This window comes from Pyrgilauda ruficollis, unplaced genomic scaffold, assembly GCF_017590135.1.
Source record: "Pyrgilauda ruficollis isolate IOZ18807 unplaced genomic scaffold, ASM1759013v1 scaffold9, whole genome shotgun sequence".
In the NCBI taxonomy this organism is placed as follows: domain Eukaryota; kingdom Metazoa; phylum Chordata; class Aves; order Passeriformes; family Passeridae; genus Pyrgilauda; species Pyrgilauda ruficollis.
In genome coordinates, this window is record NW_024531043.1 from 5248319 (window position 1) to 5268357 (window position 20039).

Here is a 20039-nt window from a genome sequence, read left to right on the forward strand (position 1 = left end):
TCCCCCAGGAGCTTCGCGCGGGGGATGCTCACGGGGGGCTCAGGGGGTGCTCAGGACCCACAGGTGGGGCGGCCACCGCTGGGGCTGGAGCCCGGCACTGGCAGTGGTTCCCTCCAGAAAGGATGAAAAACCTCAGCCTGCCCCCTCTTCTCCCGGGTAACGGCCTGTGCTCTTCACCCGTAATTCAGGAGAAGATGGGAACATGCCTGGAGCTCCAGCACATTAATTATGAACCACCCCACTCACACAGCCCTGCCCCGGCAGCGCCGGCAGCTGCAGTTATTCCTGCCAGCACAAAATGAGCTCCGTGGAAAGATCCCTGTGTCCTGCACAAGGGCACTGCAGGTGCTGTGTTCCCATCCCTCCAACAGCCAGCCCCAGCCCTGGGGAGGGCAACAGGGCACAGCGTCTGCAGGGCAGGGACTGCAGGCATCCCGAGCCAGGGCCGGGATTTGCCTCTTTCCTGCCTGCCTGTGCCACCATGCAGGGGATATCCCTGAATGCCACCCAGACACCAGCCCCTGTCCCTCCCCACTGACCCCACAGTGCCATGCCGAGCACCTGCCCCAGATGGTGAAGGGACACAGAGCCAGCAAAAAAGGCAGCAAGCCACTGATGGGACCTTGGCTTTATTGCAGTCACTACAACATCCCCCTCGCAGCAGCTCCCACTGCCCGTCTACAGGGACATCCCAGGGCAGCTCCAGGCTTGCAGAGATTCACCTCTGCAGAGATGCAGGTTCACAAAATCTTCACCCAGCCAAGGTTTCAACGTGCTTTTTTTTGTTGTTTCCCATTTCCCATGAACAAGACGCATCGCCTCCCTCTCCGCTGCAGCAGGGCCAGACCCTACGGGGCTGGTGAGAAGAGGCTGAGCAGGGCCAGGAGGAGCAGGGCTGAGAGGAGCTGGGGGGGGTCCCCGTGCAGGGAGCCACCGCTGGCTGTGGCCCCCCGGGACGCAAAGATCTTCCGGCTGCGGAGGGGCTGCGGCGGGCGGAAGTTGTTGATCATTTTTAGGAGCATGGATCCCTCGAGTGGGAAGTGCAGGGTGCTGACGAATGCCTTCAGCTGTGCAGGGAGAGAGGGAGGGTGGGCAGCTGCATTGTCAGGGACCCCAGGCCCCTGCCCACTGCCAGCCCCCCTCAGACTGCCCCCCTGCCTATGGCACAGGACCCATGGCATGGCCCCACACCAGTGGGTGTCCCCCCACCACCCCCACTGCTCTGCTGACGCCAGACCCATGGGTAAGCACAGAGGCAGGTCCTTACAAGGATCAGGTCTTGAGTTTTAAAGGAGCTCATTATGTTTTGGTGCTGACAGTGAGCACTTAGAGAGTGGCTGACCCATGACTCCCTCAAGAAAATAAATCTACTAAGGTGCTTGAGCAGCAGAGGAGAACTCCTTCCTTCCTTCCATGCATCCATCCATCTCCTTGGAGCCTCTACTGAGCTTCAATGGATTCACTCCCATTTCTGTTTCTGAATGCCAAGGCTGGGCAGGACTACAGTATGGATGGGAATTCTCCCCACTGGCAGGTGGCCACATCTCCATTACTTAACCTTCATAAAATTAATTAATTGCCAAGTTGCCAGGAGCATTATTATGGAGATGACTTTCCCTGTGCTCTTGCTGAAGGGTCAGGAAGGACAAGGAGGGAGGTCACCCCGGGGATCCAGCCTTTCTGGTGCTGGCAGTGGGGCTGGACATGCCGGTACCTGCTCCCGGCCAATCTCCACTGGCTCCTCGAACACAGTCCAGACGACGGCCTCGCTGCAGTCGGGGGTGGTCAGGGAGCCCTGGTAGCGGTAGTAGCCCGAGAGCCGGGCGGCACGCGGCAGCAGCGTGCTCAGGCGGAACGTGGAGGCCAAATCCACAGAGTCCCCTGGGGGGCAAGACAGGGGCACTCAGCCTGCCCCCTGCCAGGGATGTGGTGGGGACAGCACAGCCACCCCCATCAATTTCCCCTCAGGCCATGGACCCAGATGAACCCAGCGAGTGGCAGGTTCCCCCACCCAGCCCACTGGGGTGCATCCCTGCCCTCCCACAGCAACGTCTCCCCTTTCCTGCCCTGCCCTGATGAGGCAGGCTGGCCACTCACCAGCGTGGGAGACATTCCTCAGCCCTGCCACGATGGTGTTGTAGTTGGTGTTAGTGGTTTCAGAGACCTGTGTATGGGGACAATAAGTGGCTGAAGTCAGACAGAGCCTGAGCAGGGCAGAGCTGGGTCATCCTGTCCTGCCAAGCAACCACAGGCAGAGCCAGCCTCCCCTGTTGCAGAGCAGTGGGGAGGGTTCCCAGCCAGGTTCTTTTGCAGTCAGTGGGTTCCCCAGCCTCTTGTGGCCTTGACCCAGCCTTCCTGTCCCTTCCCACTCCTTCAGGACACCCGTACAACCCTCACCCAGCTACACCACCAGCACCCAGTTTCTAGGGGGCCCCTGCAGACCCACCTGGAAGAAGAAGCCGAGGACAGCCAGCCCATTGGGATGCCCCTTGGCCTCTGCCAGTGTCAGGTACTTGGCATTCATGTGGACGATGTGCATCTGAGGAAAGCAGAGAGGAGGCAGGCGTTCACAACTGCCCCCAGCCAACACCCTGTCAGCAGAACATTCTGCTGTGGGTCCTTCCAGCCAGCTTGGGATGGCCAGACCCTGAGCCAACCTCTCCCAGTAAAGCCCTTCTGGTCCTACTGGCACTTCTGTGGGGTGGGTGCTTGGAGGATCAAAGCACCCCAATGCATCAAGCATCCTTTGAAGGGTGTGCAAAAGGGGGCCAGCAGTCCCGGGGTGCTCGCCAGACACAGAACATAAATTCTGCTTTCCTCTGGCAGATAATGAATATTTTAGAAGCGCAGAGCCTCTTTCATCCAGAAGGATCCCAATGTGCTTAGCACAGCACGCTCCTGCTTGCTCTCACTTGCATTCACTAGCTCAGTGTGTGGTCCCAGCAGGGCACAGAGCTCCCCAAACCCCACTGAGTGCCTTGGACGAAGCAGCCTGGCCCAGGCATGGTAAAGAAACACCTCAAGTCTTACATCAGCTGCTTTTTCACCACCCAGGTGCCTGTGCAGGAGCACTGTTGAGCAGCACCACCAGTGCAGAGTCGCAGAGCCCAGTGACCTGCTGCACGAGAGTCTTGGGGTGCCCCAGCATCCCCCCAGCATCTCCCCTTCCCACCTCACCAAGGGCTTAGGCAACCCAGAACGTGCTGGGGGCTTTTCCTCACGTACCTCCATGGGGAGCTGGCGCCCATCGAGGGTGTGCTCGGAGCCGTTCCCAGCCGGGCTGCCCCAGTGGAAGTGGAGCTGCAGCGCGCGGTACCTGCCCGGGAGGCCCCCGCCACTGATGGTGATGTGCTCAGAGGCCGACTCACTTGCCAGGCTCAGCATCACTGCAAGGGCAGCAGGACAGGGTGAGGGGAGGCTCAGGGTGGGCAACAGCCCTGGCACAGCTCCTTCTCCCCCGGCTCCATCCCAGCACTAACATCCATCTGCGTGGGATACTGCAGCACCCAGGAGTGGGCCAGACCCAGGCCCCAGTTAGGATGGTGACTGGGGAATTGGGACAGGGGAAGGTGCCCAGCTTCAGCACGCACCTGTGTGCCCGTTGTTTGTCAGCCTCCACTTGCCAGGGGGAGCCTGGTCGTAACCCTCGAAGAGGATGTCCCCGAGGCCACCGTCCCGCTGCAGCCGGCGCCTGTCGATGTTCACAGGGGACTGCTTGTCGCCACCACATGTGGCTTTCAGCTCCTTCCAGTGGCTGGGCCCTGCAGGGGAGGAGCAGGGGCACCACGGGCAGCCACCAAACCACCGCTGCCCCCAGAGGGGGACACAAGGCCACGGGTGGCTGTGTCCCCAACCAGCCCTGCAGTCCCTGCCAGCCCGGCGTGCTCTCTTGCATCCCATGGGAACTGCTCTCCTGCCCGGCTAAGTTTCCTTCCTATTGATGAGCAGGGGCTTATTGCAGCCTCATCCATAATTCAGCAGGATTTCCTCGAGGGGCCAGGGGCTATATTTAGCCTGGCAGCAGCGTCCACATTGACGCTGGTGAAGGGCAGGCTTTTCTCCCTGCCCCTTCTGCCCCTTGCTGGGTTTTAGCAAGTTCAACCTACTCACACTGGTTCTGTCCAGCTGTGACAGGTGACAATGCAACCTGGCCACACAACTCATCCTGGGCCAAATCCTACACAGGTTCCAGAGTGACCATCAGCAGCTCCTGGGGTGGGGGGTCACCATGGCAGGAGCTGGGTGAGGACATAGCAGTGCTGGCAGCCAGCTGCACCCACTGCAAACCCACAGTGCTGCTGGGGGCTGTGAGCAGGGTCCCCATGGCTGCCACCACAGCCAGACCACACAACCAACCCATGGCTTGTCCCCATTGCCCCAGCATCATCTCTTCTTGTAACCCTTGTGGCAGCCCACAGCTGTAGGATGTAGCCAGCCAGCCACCCTGCTGTTCAGTGCCCCAGTGTGGCTGCCACGGCACCCCACTCCTCCTCCTGGTGCAGCCCAGGATAGAGGTGTCAGCCCTGGGCACTGCCAGTCTCTGGACCCAGTTCCAGCTGGGGAACAGAGGCTTCCTCAGTGTTTCCAGCCCTGTCCTCCTGGGGCATTTCCATTCCCAGGGGAGCTCAGCACATCCCAACAGGCTCTTCTCACACACACATCATGGCTTTGCCTACAGCCAGGGTTTGGGGAACTGTTCCCCCAGCAGTGCCCCATGGCTCAGCTCTGACATTTACCTTCCTCTTGGGCAGACAAAACCACAGACACTTGTGGGCTGTATCCCACCTCCTGCCCCCCTGGGCTCAGCCCTTAGCCTCTATGTTCTCCTCTCATTATCTTCAGGCAACTTTTTGCCTGGAAGCCCTGGGAGCTGCAGCCTGGCCATGCCACCATCCCAGCAGGTTCCTGGCACGCTGTAACTGGGTGGCCCCACAGATTACCAGGTGCCTTCCATAAGTGGAGGGGCATTCCACATGGCTCTGCTGCAGGCACACAGCCGGCTCCACGTTGCTCCAGCCGCTTCCCACCGGCCCCTCTGCCCTGCCAAACCCTGCCCTCCTGCCAGCCCAGCCACGTTAAACCGGGTAAGACCGAGCCTGGCTCCGACAGGGATGAGCGGAGCCCAGCAATCCAGGCTAACAAGCCACAGGGCATGTAAACCCAAGAGCTATAAAACAGTTGGGCCGTAACAGCTGATTAAATGCTTGATGATCTTTAATTAACCTTTTACAAGCTATTTGTAATTCGTATTTGTGTGTTTTGAGAAAAAGCGCCCCCAGCCATGCTTCCCTCCCCATCCAGGCAGGGCTGCTGCCTGCTCAGAGGGAGCTGTCCCTCTTCAGTCAGGCCCGTGGGCCCCCTTGCTGCCTACACTGCACGGGGTTTCTAATAGAGTATTTTAAAACCTGGACTTAATTTGTTTCAGGTGGAAGGAGGAAAGCTGGTGCTGCCCCAGGAGCACCTGGAGCTGGCTGAAGTGAGGGGTGGGGCTGAGTTGCTCGAAGGGGTTCAGGTGTTTGTCAAGTCTCTACAGCAACACCCCCAAAAGTGAAGCTCCTCTAACCATTCCCATGGGGGAATTTACCCTTTTCCATGCCACTCTCCCCACTGGGCCTTGCTGATGCTGCCCAGGGTGCTCTCAGCTGTGGGGAGACACCAGGGCCTGAGCCCTGCACAGCCCCAACACACCCACGCTTGGCACCACTCACCGCATCGGGGGTCCTGTGAGTCGTAACACCACTGCCCTGCGGGAGAAAGGAGAGCTCAGGGCAGGTGATGGAGACAGACACCCTTTCCCAAACCCACCTACGGCCATGCCCAACCCCCTGACAATGAGGACATCCCCCAGTGCAGCCCGGGGTCCCGCCAACACTTGTGTTCATCACGGTTATTTTTGGCGCTAGTGTTTTCACACCCTCCCTGCCTCCCCCACACGCTTCACAGGGAAACCTCCCTCAGTATCGCTGCTCCAAGGCAGCCAAACCTCCCTGCCCACTGTGCTCCTTCTCCAGCTCTCGTGGGGCCATCCCCCCTTTTCCATCCTGGGGAACCAAGGCTCACCCCACAGCAGCGGCCCCGGGCAGCCGCAGGCAAGTGGGAGCCAGGGGGAGCAGCCTCAGCCGCGCCTGGTGTCCCCCCATGCCCGGTGTCCCCCCCATGCCCAGTGTCCCCCCCATTCCCGGTGTCCCCCCCATGCCCGGTGTCCCCCCCATTCCCGCTGTCCCCCCGTGCCCAGTGTCCCCGCGGGCGGGCTGGCAGCGGCAGCAGGCGGGCGGTGGGCAGGCCCGAGCCCACGCTGTGGGGATGGATGGTGGTCGGCCCCGTCACTCAGGGCCACCTCAGCCAGAGCTGCCGAGCTCCCACCAGCGCTCGGGTGGCTCTGGGCACCACGGGCTCCATGGCAAGAGCTGGGGCAGCAGGTGCAGGGACACCGAGGCGATGCCGAGAAAGCTGGCGCCCCGCTCCTGCTCTGCTGGCTGCACATCCACCCGGGGCATTCGGCTCTGCAGAGGGAGCTGGGCAGTGCACCCCTTCCCTCCTCAGCTCCCCGTTCTGCTCTGGGCAGGAGGCACAAACAGCCCACGGGAGGGTCCCCGCTGATGGCCGAGGGCCATGCCAGCGGGCCGGCTGCGGGAGAGCCGAGCCACGCTCTCGTGCCAGCCACAGCCGCTCGGAGCAGCAGGACAAAGGCAGCCCTGCCGGCCTCCACCTGTGCTGCTCAAGGCCCCAGCCTGCGGCACCGCATCCACAGTCTGACTACAGTGCTACAAGAGACACCAGCCCCAGAGGAGAACTGCGTGTGGGACAGCGCAGGCGGGACTCTGACGGTTCCCAGAGCAGGGATCTTGGGGTCCAGGGGCCAGCAGAACTCCCGGGAAATCCTCAGACCTGCACGCACCAGCCCTCGAGCATCCTCCGGCAGGAGCCAAGGTCCCGCCGGCGCCCCAGCCTGGCCCGGTGCAGGTGAGCGCCCAGGCCCGGCCCGGGACGGCAGCGCCCGAGGTTCGCTCCGAGGTTTTGTCCTCACCGGTGCTTCCCGGCGGTGCAGGTCTGTGGGGTGGATGGGCTGAAGCCCAAGACCCCACTGTCAAGGGGACCCTGGCCCCACCACCTCGAGACCCCCGAGGCCGGCAGCACTCAGGGGAGGGGCTGGTGGGAGGGCAGGAGAGGGCTCCTGGGACAGACTCGGTCCCCCAGTCCCTGTTGCCAACCCCTCAGCCCGCATCACCCCTCGACACGTGGGAAGGGAATGGAAAAAGCGGCGCCCCCCAAGCCCCCAACGCCGCTCCCCACCCTCTCCACCCGCGGGACCCCCGGCCCCGGGCGCAGCTCACCTCCCGCGGCCGCTCGCACGACGAGGGGCAGTGTCAGGAAAGTTATGCCGAGCCCGGTGGGGCCCATGGCGACGCGGGGCAGCGGGGGGACCCCCGCACCTCCCCGTCCCGTCCCGTCCCTCCGCAGTGCGCCCGGCGCTGGGCTGGGGCGGGCGGCAGCGCTGGCAGCGCCCGCAGCCCGGGAGATGCTCGGCTCCAGCCTGGGCTCTGCTCTTACATATTCATCACCCGGGCTGAGTTTTTAACTCCTCGGCTGCTAGGAGGGAGCGGGGAGAGCCCGGCCCCCGGCCAGCCCGCGGTGACAGGGACAGGCGGGGAGCGGGGGCTGGCGGAGCCCACGGGTGCGGCGCTCCCCGCCCGGTACCGTCCCGCTCCCCATCCCCAAAGCTGGAGGTCGGCAGCATCCCCGCTGTGCCACAGCCCGCCCCCGCACAGTGTGTGGGACTGCAGATGGACTTCAGGGGCCTGCCAGCAGGCAGAACGGGCTGGGGACAGGAGCTTTGGCCCATCCCCTCCCCATCCCTTGCAGACACAGGCTGTGGGACAGACCCTCCCCCCAGCTTTGGGAACTCCCCAGCCAGCAGTGGGTCCTGCATCTTCGATGTCTGAGCGTGGTGGTTCCCGCCTGATGAGGGGCAGGCGGTGCCATGGGGACCCAGAGACCAAACCCAACCCTTGCCTGCCAGCACAGGCCCCTCCCTGGACAAAGCCCAGCGAGCACCTCCTGGAAGCCCCATCCTCGGGGCCCAGGCAGCCTTGACAGCCACGCTATAGGGAACCCGCAGTCCCTGCAGTCACCAAGGAGCTGCACAGTGCTGGGGCAGGATTCAGCCCTTTCCTTTCCAGCAGGCACAAGGCTGCAGGGGCTCATGCTCCCGCAGCCATGGGGCACTGGCTGGCAGTGCAGGGGCAGTGCTGGGGCACAAGCCTTGCACAGCCATCCGAGCAGCACTGGAGCGCAGTGCAGGCGTCCCGTGCTGCTGGAGGCAGCTGCTCAGCTCCTCAGCGCTGAGTGAGCATATGCCATCCCACTGCACCTGTCCAGGCAGGTCCCACAGGAGCCAGGATCTCAGCAGGTAGGTAGGTAGGTAGGTGGGAAGGTGGTGAGAACACAGGAGCATGGTGTTATCACATTCTCCTTAAATATCCATGCCATCCTCACGCAGCAGAGGAAAGGAGGCCAAGGGGCCCAGCCCGCAGCTCCCCTCGCCGGCACTTGGCCCTGGCCGGGAGCACTGGCGAGTCACTGCCAGGATGAACAAACCCGGCAGCAGCGCCCGGCCAGCGGGAAGCAGCCCCTGCTGCCGGCTTGGCCAGGGATGGGCTCGGGCTCAGCAGAGCTGCTTGGCTGCCAATGCCACAACGGGCTCATCCTCAGCAGGGATTCTTTGGGACATCTCCTTCCCCCCCAGGCAGCACCAGCCCTGAGCCACGTTTGGGCCCCGGTGCAGGGCGCAGAGGAGGGCGGCAGCACAGGTGTCCCCTGGGCTGGGCTGGATCTGTGCCGTGGCTGACACTTGGCCCCTGCTCCAGGGATGAGGTAGTCTGCCGAGGGCTGCGCTCATCCTTCTGGAGAGAGCCGCAAGGGGCGGGCAGGTGCGGCAGAGGGTCGCACCAGCTCTGCTGCCGATTGTTGCCGGGAAAGAGGGGAGCTGCTCCGGCACTCATGGTATCCAGACCTCCCTTGGAAACATGAGCCCACCAAGTGATCCCTCTTCCTACACACCCACAGCAGAACAGCCCATATTGCCAGGAGTGGGGGAGAAGTCCAAGACTCCTGGGGTCAGAAGATGAGACTCATTGCCCCATGGCCGCTCTTTTAGGTTTTCAGGCTTCTCTAGTGGTGATTTTTAGCAAGAGGGACATGAGCAGGGTGTGGGGCCCAGCACAGCCCCCACAAGAAGCGGGAGCAGAGTGAGGAAGCAGTGGGATCTACAAGGCATGTGGAAAGGCAGTGGTGGCACCGCAGCACTGTGCCATACCCTGCTCCCACCCATCCCCACTGCACTGCTTCCCAGGGAGCATGGCTGGCTGCTGGCACTCGTACCAGGAATGAGCAACCTCCAGTTTCTACAGGAACCAGATCAAGCCTTGAAACTGACGGCCTTGCTGACGTGGTGGTGGTGGTGGTGAGCTCACAGCTGATCCTGCAGTTTTGTGTCCTCCTCGTAGGGCAACACAACGTCCATCAGCCTGCTGCCACCGAGCCAGGAGGTGGTGAGGTCCCTGCAGACATGTGTAGTCACAGCACTAAGGGCAAGAGCCATGATAAGGGGAAAAATACCACTGAAAGATAAAAATAGCTACTTAAGCTGCAACCATCGATTGGTCGTGGGCACAGTGCCATCCTAGTGGGAACCCCCACCACGTGCACCATCAGCAAGCCCTGTGCCAGCACACAGCAGAGGTGCCAGCAGCTCCTGGGGGTAAATCCTTCACTGACACTGGGCGCCTGGCCGAGGACCTGGGCAGAGAGGGACAGTGACAAGACCAAGACTTGAGCCTCCAGAGTGCGGTTCACATCACACAGGGATGGGTGCACAAAGAGAGGCGGGCATCCAGAGAGGCAAAGTTCACAGGCAGTAAATACTTTGATCTTTGATCCCCATAATAAGCTGGTGCTAGCCCAGGAGGAAAGCCGGGAGCGGGGCAGGGAGCGCAGCAGGGCCGGCACAAAGGAGGCACTGTGGCCGGCAGATGCGCTCCGGCCACACTGTGCCGCTGCACAGCCCCTTCATTCATGCCGCGCTCCCGCCGCCGCGGGGTCAGCGACATCTCCCCCCGGGCCTGGCACCCGCGGGTCCCCGCAGCGCCCGGCGCGTGTCTGACACGCTCCCCCGCTCCGCCTGGGGCTGAGCGCCCCGGACACGCCGTGCGGGCACAGCTGCTCATCACTCGCTCAGAACAACGCCCTGTAAGCTGCTGAGAGCTTACAGCAGGAGGCTGCCCAGCAATGCCCTGCCACAGCACAGACAGCTGCCTCTGGACACGTGTGCCCCCGGGTCAGGGCGGGGAGCCCAGAGCCGTGGCTGTGCTTCGGACAATTCGGACAGGGCTGTGCTCCTACAGGAGCTGTCCTGTCCCCAGGCAAGGGTCAGGAGGCCAGGGCAGGCTGTATCTGCACGGGATCTCCCAGCAGCAGCGGAGCCCCACGGGGTTCCAGGCCGGACCGAGCCCCTCCAAGCGCTGCCGGCATGCGGCTGCGGAGAGAGGCGGGTGCCCCGAGAGCAGCAGCGGGCAAGGGCTGCGCCCTTTCGCCCCCAGCTGAGCCAGCACCGCCCGGCTGGAGCCGGCGCGGAGCTCTCTGGAGCTGCGCTGTTCAGGCCCACGGAGCGGCTGCGGTGGCAGCTGCCCTCTGCAGGGACAGGGACAGGGACGGGGGAGCGGAGCCCTCCCGGCCCCGCAGCGACAGCGCCCGCTGGACGCCTTTCAGCAATGAACGAACGCAGCCTGCGGGCTGCAAACACTGCGAGCCCGGCGGCTCCAGGAGAAACAGCGAGCTGGGAGTCGGGACCAGCCTCTGCTTTCTGCAGAACCCCCGCCCCTGGACTCAGCGGCTTCCCATGGGTTTGGGGAGGGCAGCAGGAATACACTGCACTTCATTTTCTTGGGTATAAACTCAAGACTTTCCTAAAATTACACTAAGACAGGTGAATCCCACTGGAATCTGTGCACATATAGGAACTCTGGCAGACTACCTGCTCCAAGTTAAATGCATTTATTGATCTTTTTGCAAGATCACAGCTCAGAAGAGTGATTTAACAAAACCCTCCTTCACAATGCTGGGCAACCACATCGACGCAGAAATCAGGAGACATTGGAACACAACATTTCTCTTACAGAACACAATTTATTTGGCATTTGGATGAAATGTTTCTCACAGCATCTTGGAAAAAAAAGAGATTAGTGCCAACCCCAAAGAAGTTAAAACAAAAACCAGTGTCACAGGGACTCAATTATCATAGTATCAAATTTAAATTCTACATGGTATTTCACAGAATATCAAAATCTTTTATACACTGCCACAGTTAAGTCCAGTCACAAACCAACTACACAGGAGAAGCCTGCAAGTGCAGCGCTGGCTAAAATGATTTTCCAGAGGAAGGTACAAAGCAGTGTCTCATTCTCTCACAGCCTCCCAGGCACCCTCAGCCCAACACACAGGGATGGTGCAGCACAGCCACCTCCGCTGGCAGCAAGCCTGACCCAGTCAACACTCGAGGGGCACATACCAGAAAATTAAAGCTATGTGGTACCGTAGCAGGCAGGCAATGCTGACTGTTATTAGGGGCAAGCGCATCTTCATCGCTGAAAGCCTCTGCTCCAAGGAAACACCTATTTCACTTGGGACTGGGGAACAGAGAAACAAACATGAACTTTGATTCACCTCCTCTACACTCAACTGCTCTCATTTTACGGTCCAGCTCCCAACTTGCAAGGGAAACTTAAAAGAAATTTCTGCATATTACATGTTCCTTAGCTAGGGAGAAAAATGACGTTTCAGCAACTGAAAAAAGGAGATGCACATTATGGATTGTACGAGGCAACATTAAAACATCAGTGTTTTGCCACTAAGAAGTCACATGTGAAAGAAAAATATCTTTAAGTACCAGCTTCAAATTCATTTAACATGAGATGGGAAAAGAATGGTAATAATTACTGGTCACAAAAAACATTTTCTTCCCAAGTACTGAAACAGGCCATCACCCCATGGCACCTGTGGAGGCACAGCACCCACTGATTGTAAGATTCAGCCTTCAGAAAAAAAATGTCCACCTGCTTCATTTTTCATCTAGATCAGTGTCCTGCTGTGCATGGCTAAAGGAACGGTCTGAGGCCCAAACGCAACAGGACTGCACACTACACAGACAAGCTCCTTGCACACCTGAAGGATGGTGCTGATCCTGCACAGCAGAACCCACTGCCCCTGTAACATTTTAGCTCTGAACTCCCAGTGCAGAGCCAGAGGCTCTGTGGGACTGTGGAAGGGCATCACTGACAAACCAGAGTGCCTGGGGCGGCTCTTAGGGAACAGCAGAGGCCTCAGTATGGCACCACAGCACGGGGGAGCTGAGGAGCAGCTTTGTCTGAGGCCACAGTGGGACAAGACCAGCCCTGCACAGAACCAGTGCTGCGACTTGACAGCAACTGTGGTCAAGGGCATCCCAAGAAAAACACACCCTGGGCTCACACAGGCTGCTGGAAGCCATGTGGCAATGCCATCTCCCTGCTGGGGCTGCAGGGACACTCAGGATGCACCAGATGTGTGTAAGAACATCCAGAGATGGGAATGGCAGTGGGGGAAAATCAATGCAGAAAGTAACTCCAAAGATCTCATCAATCAAATGGCAATCAAACCAGAGAGGTTTTCCTTGGGCAAGCACCAACTCTGTCATCAGCCCTTGGGACAAACTGCCCACCAGTCACCTTGCCAAGGGCAAGGAAGGTTTGCTGAGGAGTCCACTGTTGTCAAGAAAACTTAACTCTTCCCCAGTTGGTCCAGCCGTCTGAGTAGCTGGGACATTTTCTGCTACAAAGGCTCTTACTCCAAGAGAAAGTACTCAATGTGAAAAAGCTACATAAAAGGTGGGGAAATGACAATTTTATTGCCAAATTAGAAGCTCACTGAGAGGTAAATGAGCGGTACTTAGTGAGCTGCTCCATTCAAAGAAGAATTTCCCTTGTTTACATTTAAGATGAAGAAGGATAGGGGAAAACAAAGAAAATAGCAGCGTCCTGCCAATATACAAGTGGGAAAGGCTCAGAAGCAATGGGGAAAATATCACACTGAGGCTTCTACAAAGAAGCCTCCATTTGGAATAGCTACAACCAGGAGCCACAATGAAGTTGCCAGTTGTAACAGAGCTTATTTGCAAATAAAATTCACCACAGAACCAAAAGTAAAATACAAAAATATTAAACAGATTCCTGCAGTGTTAGGAGAAGTGTGAGGTAAGGTATCTGTTCACCTCAGCCACAAAATACAGCCTCAGAGACTGAACCAAGCCAAAAGGCTTTTTGTTATTGCGCTAGGATACTACAAAGAACAAATATTCCATCTGGCTTCAAAAGAAATTGGAATTTTTCTACTTTGCACTGCTAACAAAGTATTTTTCAGGAACAGATTGTAGTAGCATAGACTTTGCATCCTATTTAAGTGTATACTATCACAGCCTGTTCTACAAGAGCGTAGCCAGCTCAAGAGAAGTATTAACCCTAGAGCCTAATTTCTATCTCAGTGCTTAGCTTCACCTAGCTGGACACAGCACAAAGGTTACTGTCTACAGTATGTATAGAGATATATATATATGTATGTATATATATATATATCACCACCCAGAAACACACACACGCACACACGCATTCGTACCTATAAAACTAAAGAAAAATCAGTACATACAATGTATAAAACGTATGAATGTGCTCAAAAATGCACAAAACCCGCTTTATTTTCATACTTCAGAAATGCTCAATAATTTGTATGCATGGTTCTGACTACTGCTATCCATCCACTTCATTAGACCAGGACCTGGAACTCGGAGGAGGACTCGGTCAGAGATCCCACAGGGTGGAGAACTGTTCCTCTCGTTTCGTACCACTGCTGCTGGAGCCAGGCACAGCAGAGAGCAGGAAGGGGTGGTGGAACAGCTCCAGGCAGAGAGGCTTCCTCCCAGTGCTTCCTCCCACTCGTGTGCCAGCAGCGCTCCCCAGAACTGTGATTCACGCTCTCCGGTGGAGTCAGGGCTGTTTGCAGCGTCTGCACCTCGACACACCAGATACGACCTCGATATCAAACTCACAGTTTTCTGTGCAAAACGAGTTGAACTGTCAAGACCAATCCCCAAGTACAGTATAAGCCTATAGGCATGACAGGGAATAGAAAGTAGCAGCATATTCCATGGGGAAAGAGTCAGCTGCACTGGGAAACCACAGGAGTGGGTTAGGATTTGTCATACAAGTACGATTTCTCATCATTACTAGAAAAATAGATCACATACACACCCCTATGCAGTGCTTTCTTCCTGTCCCTCTAGGCTTGTACCCTTCATAGGGTAACAGGAGACCACTCACAAGAGGCATTCTTTACAAATTCCTTAAAATTCATCTCATCTGCTGACTGTTACAGTAAGTCAAGGAGAAGCAGAGGCAATGGGAGTATGGGAGAAAAGGGTAAACTATTTGTACACTGAAATCCAAACTTAAATTTAAAATTGCCTGTAAAGATTATTTTGCACTCATTATCAAAACCAACAGTGCTTGACTTTGGGTATCGTGAGGGACTGAATGAATCTTTGCCATCTGTAAATTAACTTAGCTTAAAGAGTTCAATACGAGGGGGAAATTTAAGTTGACATATCAGACTGAAGCAAACTGCTTTATTGATTTAAGTACACTAACCTCATTATAACCCCTTGTAGGACCTGGATAAATGGCTTGGGGGGCACAGGGGAAATCTCTAGAACAGGGCTGGCTATTTATGGGACTGAGATAAGGAACAGGTGTCCAATTAGAATTAAACATCACCTATAGTACATGTTGATCACCATTTTAAGTGGTATTTGTAGAACTGTAAAGAAGTGAAATGAAGGGGAGGGAACACACATGCTAAATATAGCATGCAATAAGAAAAGCAAGAACAGTGGTCTTGTATCCAGGCCAATTTTGTGCAACCCTTCACTGTAAAGAAGTTAAACCAGAAAGAAAAAACCTCAGTCTTACTTATGGTATTAGAACAAACAGGGGCTTCATACAGCGAACTCAGGCTGCATCAAAGTTAATTGCTCCCCATCTCTACCCTAAAGTACTTCCTAACACACGTGAGGGCTCTACTAAAGGGACATCACACAGACCCAGTTTTCTTCATGGGCCAGAAGTTTATCCAACAATTTGAGGTTTTGCAGCTACTGACAACACGTAATTGTAATTGCAAATCCGGGTTTTCTCCGTAGCCAATTGTCGCATATTCCGTAGACCACTCCTGCTCCAGCTCCTCTGGTGTTCTGATCGAGGCACTGTGTTTTACACAGTGTAACTCTTGATGGCGTGTGTCCCACTCCACAGAACAGGCCCCCAGCCCCCTCCCCTGCAGCTCCATCTTCTCTTCTTGAACAGTGATTGTCCCCACCCTTCTTTTCCATTGTCTGTTTCCTGGGTCCAGTGGTATCCAGCCAAATCCAAGCAGCTTTTTTCTGATGTAGATTTTGATTCCTCTCAGGTTAAGAAAAAAAAAACCAACCCAAACTACCCATACTTCTCACCTCCTCAGAAGTCAAAGGAATTCTCTGCTCTCCTTTCCATAGCCAATGGAAAAAAAGAGCAGTTGTACAATCCATATTTACAGGACAAATTGATTAGTGAATGAAGAACGACAGCCAAAAAACGAGAGGCACGATCCTAATCTAGAACATAAAAGCAGTGTTCGAAAAACAAAGTGGAGATTCCTTCTGAAGTTCAAGCCTCAGATTAGTGTTTGTCTGTGCAAACAGTTGCTAAAACTCTGAGCGGTGCGGGGCGTTTCACTCCTTTATACAATGGTGTTGAGGGAACAGTGACTGTGGCGGCTGCCTGTCAAAGTTTCTGCTGGGGTGTTCTCATTTATGGGTGTGTCAGGAGGGACAAGAAAGGTGCTGCTGTCAGCAGAGTCTTCCAGCTCCACTGGAGAAGGACCAACTGAGGGAGGAAGCGACCCCTCTGTCAGTTGTGGGGATACATCACAGTTTCCTAGCGATGGAGGACTGCTTTGCACAGCCTGAGAAAGAACTCCATCTGCAAAGGACAAAAAACCAAACAGAATCAGAACGTGAAGTTTATCATTTCACGTTCCCAAACAGATTTATGATCCGTGTTTCTGGGAGCTCTGAGTTTTTCCTGGTTTTGAGCTAATGCACAACAACATGAGACTGCAAAAGAGGAAAATTGTGTAACAAAAATAAAACTTTGACATATAAATAAGATGCTTGCACTAATCAGGCTCACTTATCTTGTGAAATATGCTGCTATAAAATCCCAAATTGGAATGATTTCTACAGTATATGAATATCACAGCTGCAAAACTGAAGAGCACTGGGTGAATCATTAGACAGTGGTATTTTTGGTCAATTTTTGGGGGGTGTGGGTGGGGGAAGAAGGGAGGAGAGAAGAGGCTGGATACATTTTATCCAGAATCTCTTGTACTTGACATTTGTTCTACTTCTTAATACCAAACTCTATCAAACTATCTTCAAAAGGCCAAAAATGGTAGCAGCATGGTAGAAAAAAGGTAACCAGCTAATCCATCCAAGGATAGGCTCAAAAATAGGTAAGGTTTAAGAGGTAAACTGCTTACAGACTGGATTCCACTGCTAATTTAGGTGATTCAAAAACCTTTGAGAAAAACCAAGCTTAATGATACATTTTAACAAAAGACTTTTTCATCACAGAAATTGCAGATTTTTTTGGTAAAATGTCTTTTCCCATCACAACTGCTAAAACACATGATTATAGCTTAAAAAAAAATCCATCCTCTAGCCAAAATGAAAAAGTGGTAGAAAAGAGAAATTATTGCCTGCATACCTGGAGTGGAACAAAGGATGCTGTCTGGATTGACAGAAGCCTCATAAGGAGGAGGTGGGTCATCAGGATGTTGAATATCTGGGTACTTGTAAGCAGTATAGGGTGGAGGGGGATCATGAAAATGAAATGCTCCACCTTCCCCATCGTCTGAAAGATGCAGTGGAGTAAGGCCAGTTCCAAAACCATCGGGACCGTAATCAAAACCAGGCATCCTGCGGCCCAAGTTGAAATGGTGCACTATTTCAAGAGAAGGAAAAGGAGTAAGTGACTTTATCTCGTGCTGTCTTCTTCAGTTCAAGCCAGATCTCAACACTTTCTTCCACTTTTCACACCCCAGGAACTCAGGTCTCCTGAAGACCTAGAAAAGTCTACATAACCCATCCAAGTCAACTTGCTGCAATTACACAATACCCAGGCCCACCTGCTCCCAGTCTGTTTGTCCTGCATCACATCTAAATTTGACTCTAACCTCTTCAAACTACAGAAGATATTTCAGATTTGGAGCACATAGAAACAAAAATATTCTTCCATTATCCACTACAAAAGTTCAAGTCTGAAGACCCCCACCAAGACACAGGCACAGTCAAGCAAGATGATGACATCTCTCTCCTTTACACACCCCAGTGTGTCAATATCCAGCACAAGGAGAGAGCTGATACTCACAATTAGCTCCAATCAAGGACTCTATGCGCTCTCTCCGCCTCTGGCGCAGCCGGTGCACCATGAAGAGCAGCAGGGAGAGGATGAGGAAGGAGGAGATGCAGCTCACGATCAGGCGCATTCCACCGGCCATTGAGTCAAACAGGCTGTTGCCATCTGTTCATCAAACATATAAAAACAGCCTGTTATTTTTGTTCAAGATTCATTTTTCTTGATGTTTTTCTGTCAGTAACGGAGAGATAAACGTAGAGTGGAGATTCATTAGCCTGGTTTAACACTTCTCCGTATTTCAAATACGTAAGAAAATCATGAATCATCAGGTGATTTATCTTTTTACTGCAAGAAGATCTGAAAGTTTCTAAGAATATCTTCCTCAGGAAAAGGGGCAAAACACTGAAGGCTTCAGGCCTCTGAAAACTGGAAAAAAGAAAGGTTATGGCATTTTGCACATCCACTTGTTTTGCTTGCATGGCTGATCATATTATACTGAAGAGGAAAAGGCTTGAGAACTGGCATATCTATACACTCTATAACTTCTGAACATCCTAACCATTCCATTTGCAATTAAAAAATTTCTGAACGTTGTCATTGTCACCCAGATGTGGCTATCTAAATTCCACATGTCACCAGTACACTGGTTAGCACCACTAAGTGATAGGAACACGGTAATCATCATTCAGGAACTGAAGAGATTAAGGTGAATGGGAATTGAACCTTTTCCTACAGTCATACCAAAAGCAAGTGGCAGAACAAGAAACAGACCCAAGAGCTCAGGACGTGGAGAGCCCTATCCCATTGTTAACCAGACCCACACAGGGAAGGCTCTTGTGAACAAATTACCACTGTATTCCCAGCACCAGGCACAAGAGGCGTTAGTTTCTCACAATTCAACTAATCCCACTGGGTTATGCCTAAACAGCACACACGCACACAGAGGCACTCTACACAAACTAAAATGTCCTAAAAATGATGTACTGTGTTCTTGGCACTAACTTCCCATTAAAGAGTTCTGAATGAGAAACACACCCAGGTTAGGGGTGGGTAAGAAACAGACGAGGTGGCCTCACAACGTGGTCACCTGCTGCGGCAAGACAAACACTAGCAGGGATGGTCCCTCTTCCCAGTCACTGCAGGGCCACTTCCCAGAGGAACCAGCCAGACCCTGGCCACCTCTCCTTTCCCACACCCACTTGAGCAGCAAGAGCTCCCTCCATACTTTTCCTTTCACTAACAATAACTGATGTATTATCAAAGATTCCTTATAAAAGAAGGCTAAAAGCCTCACAAAAATTTTAAGTATTAGTTTGCTACACATGCTAGTAACAGAAAAATCCACCTAATTTCTATCATTCCAGTACGTGCCTAACAGGCTGGCATTCATTATGTAACGCCTTCTTGGCAAGAAGAAATTCATTTAATAGCACGCTACGCATAAATCTTGAACATTACACCCTCTCAGATCTGGCTGTGCAGCACAAAAGCCTGGATGCTGTCAAACCCTTTAGCAACTACCACTGACAGAGCTTCAACTGCTGCAGTCACACACCTCCCAACCAGCAGAGCCCCCTGAACAGCACAGACCTGCCCCTGCTCCTCCCCCACCTTACGGCCACGCCGACTCCACCATCACTGCGGAATATTCAAGGCTGCCAGTAACACTGAAGTGCCTTTAGTAAAATATACACATAGGTGCAGAGGCCCAGAGAAGATGACTTTAGCCGTGGAATGGATTCTGGTGGTGCAGCTCCCCTCTGCAGGCTGCACTATGACCTGAGAAATGCTCATTAGACCTCAGCCTTGATGAGCTGCACTTGGACTAAGCTCTCTTGGGCTTATCAGAAACACTGTCTGCTCCCAGGAACTAACAGGTGTCTAAAGAACATCTGCTTTTTAATGAACAGCCTTGGAAACTTATTTTTCTTGCCTGAATAGCAATCCACTTGGAGTGGTATTTTTGTTATTGCACCCTCAAAGTAAGTTACTGACTCCAACTGTAGCCAGGATGGAAAATTACCACAACTAGAGCCCATTCTCTTGAGACCCTATAAACAGGAGCCCAAAGTGGGATCCTTCTGATCTCTCAATTCCCAGATAAGGGGTTCATGTGTATGTCTCAAACACCAACAATCAGGCGGCTGTGGAGCCAGCCAAGGACTGTTAGTAACAACAGATGAGAACTGTTGTTAATAACTAAGAACTATTGGTATTAACATGCCATGAGAAAGAACAAGATTTGTCTGGAGAAGGGGAGCTAGGTGGAGATAGGGCAGCACTTTTCTGTGAGAAAGAACAACACCACAGTACAGTGCAGGTGCAAGAATGTGCGGCAGGAAGTGGGCATGGACTCTAGGGTGGGATTGAGATCAAAGACACCTGAAGCTCACATAAATACAAAACAAATTATTTCAGAAAACTTGTTTTCACCCTCAGTAGTGCCCTGTAACTGCATCAGTTCAGTCACTAGAAAAGCTTCAGCACATCAGTTCTTTCCAA

The 20039-nt window shown here is 54.2% G+C and overlaps 2 protein-coding genes across 2 annotated transcripts in view; both read right to left on the minus strand.

The window, feature by feature from the left end:
• Positions 1-848: 848 nt before the first annotated feature.
• LOC121365028 (carbonic anhydrase 15-like) lies at positions 849-7401 on the minus strand. Its single transcript, XM_041488864.1, has 8 exons — positions 7335-7401; positions 5709-5744; positions 3591-3761; positions 3226-3386; positions 2447-2539; positions 2098-2164; positions 1715-1881; positions 849-1067 (listed from the first exon to the last, which is right to left on the minus strand). The coding sequence occupies exons 1-8, from the start codon at positions 7399-7401 to the stop codon at positions 849-851; spliced, it is 981 nt and encodes a 326-aa protein (XP_041344798.1).
• Positions 7402-13763: 6362 nt separating this feature from the next.
• DGCR2 (DiGeorge syndrome critical region gene 2) overlaps positions 13764-20039 on the minus strand; it is a 28914-nt gene continuing 22638 nt past the window's right edge. The window contains exons 8-10 of the mRNA XM_041489149.1: positions 17550-17702; positions 16887-17123; positions 13764-16100 (exon numbers count right to left, since the gene is read on the minus strand). Coding sequence (XP_041345083.1) covers positions 15859-16100; positions 16887-17123; positions 17550-17702 — 632 coding nt within the window. The 3' untranslated portion in view covers positions 13764-15858. The remainder of the gene's footprint in view (positions 16101-16886; positions 17124-17549; positions 17703-20039) is intronic.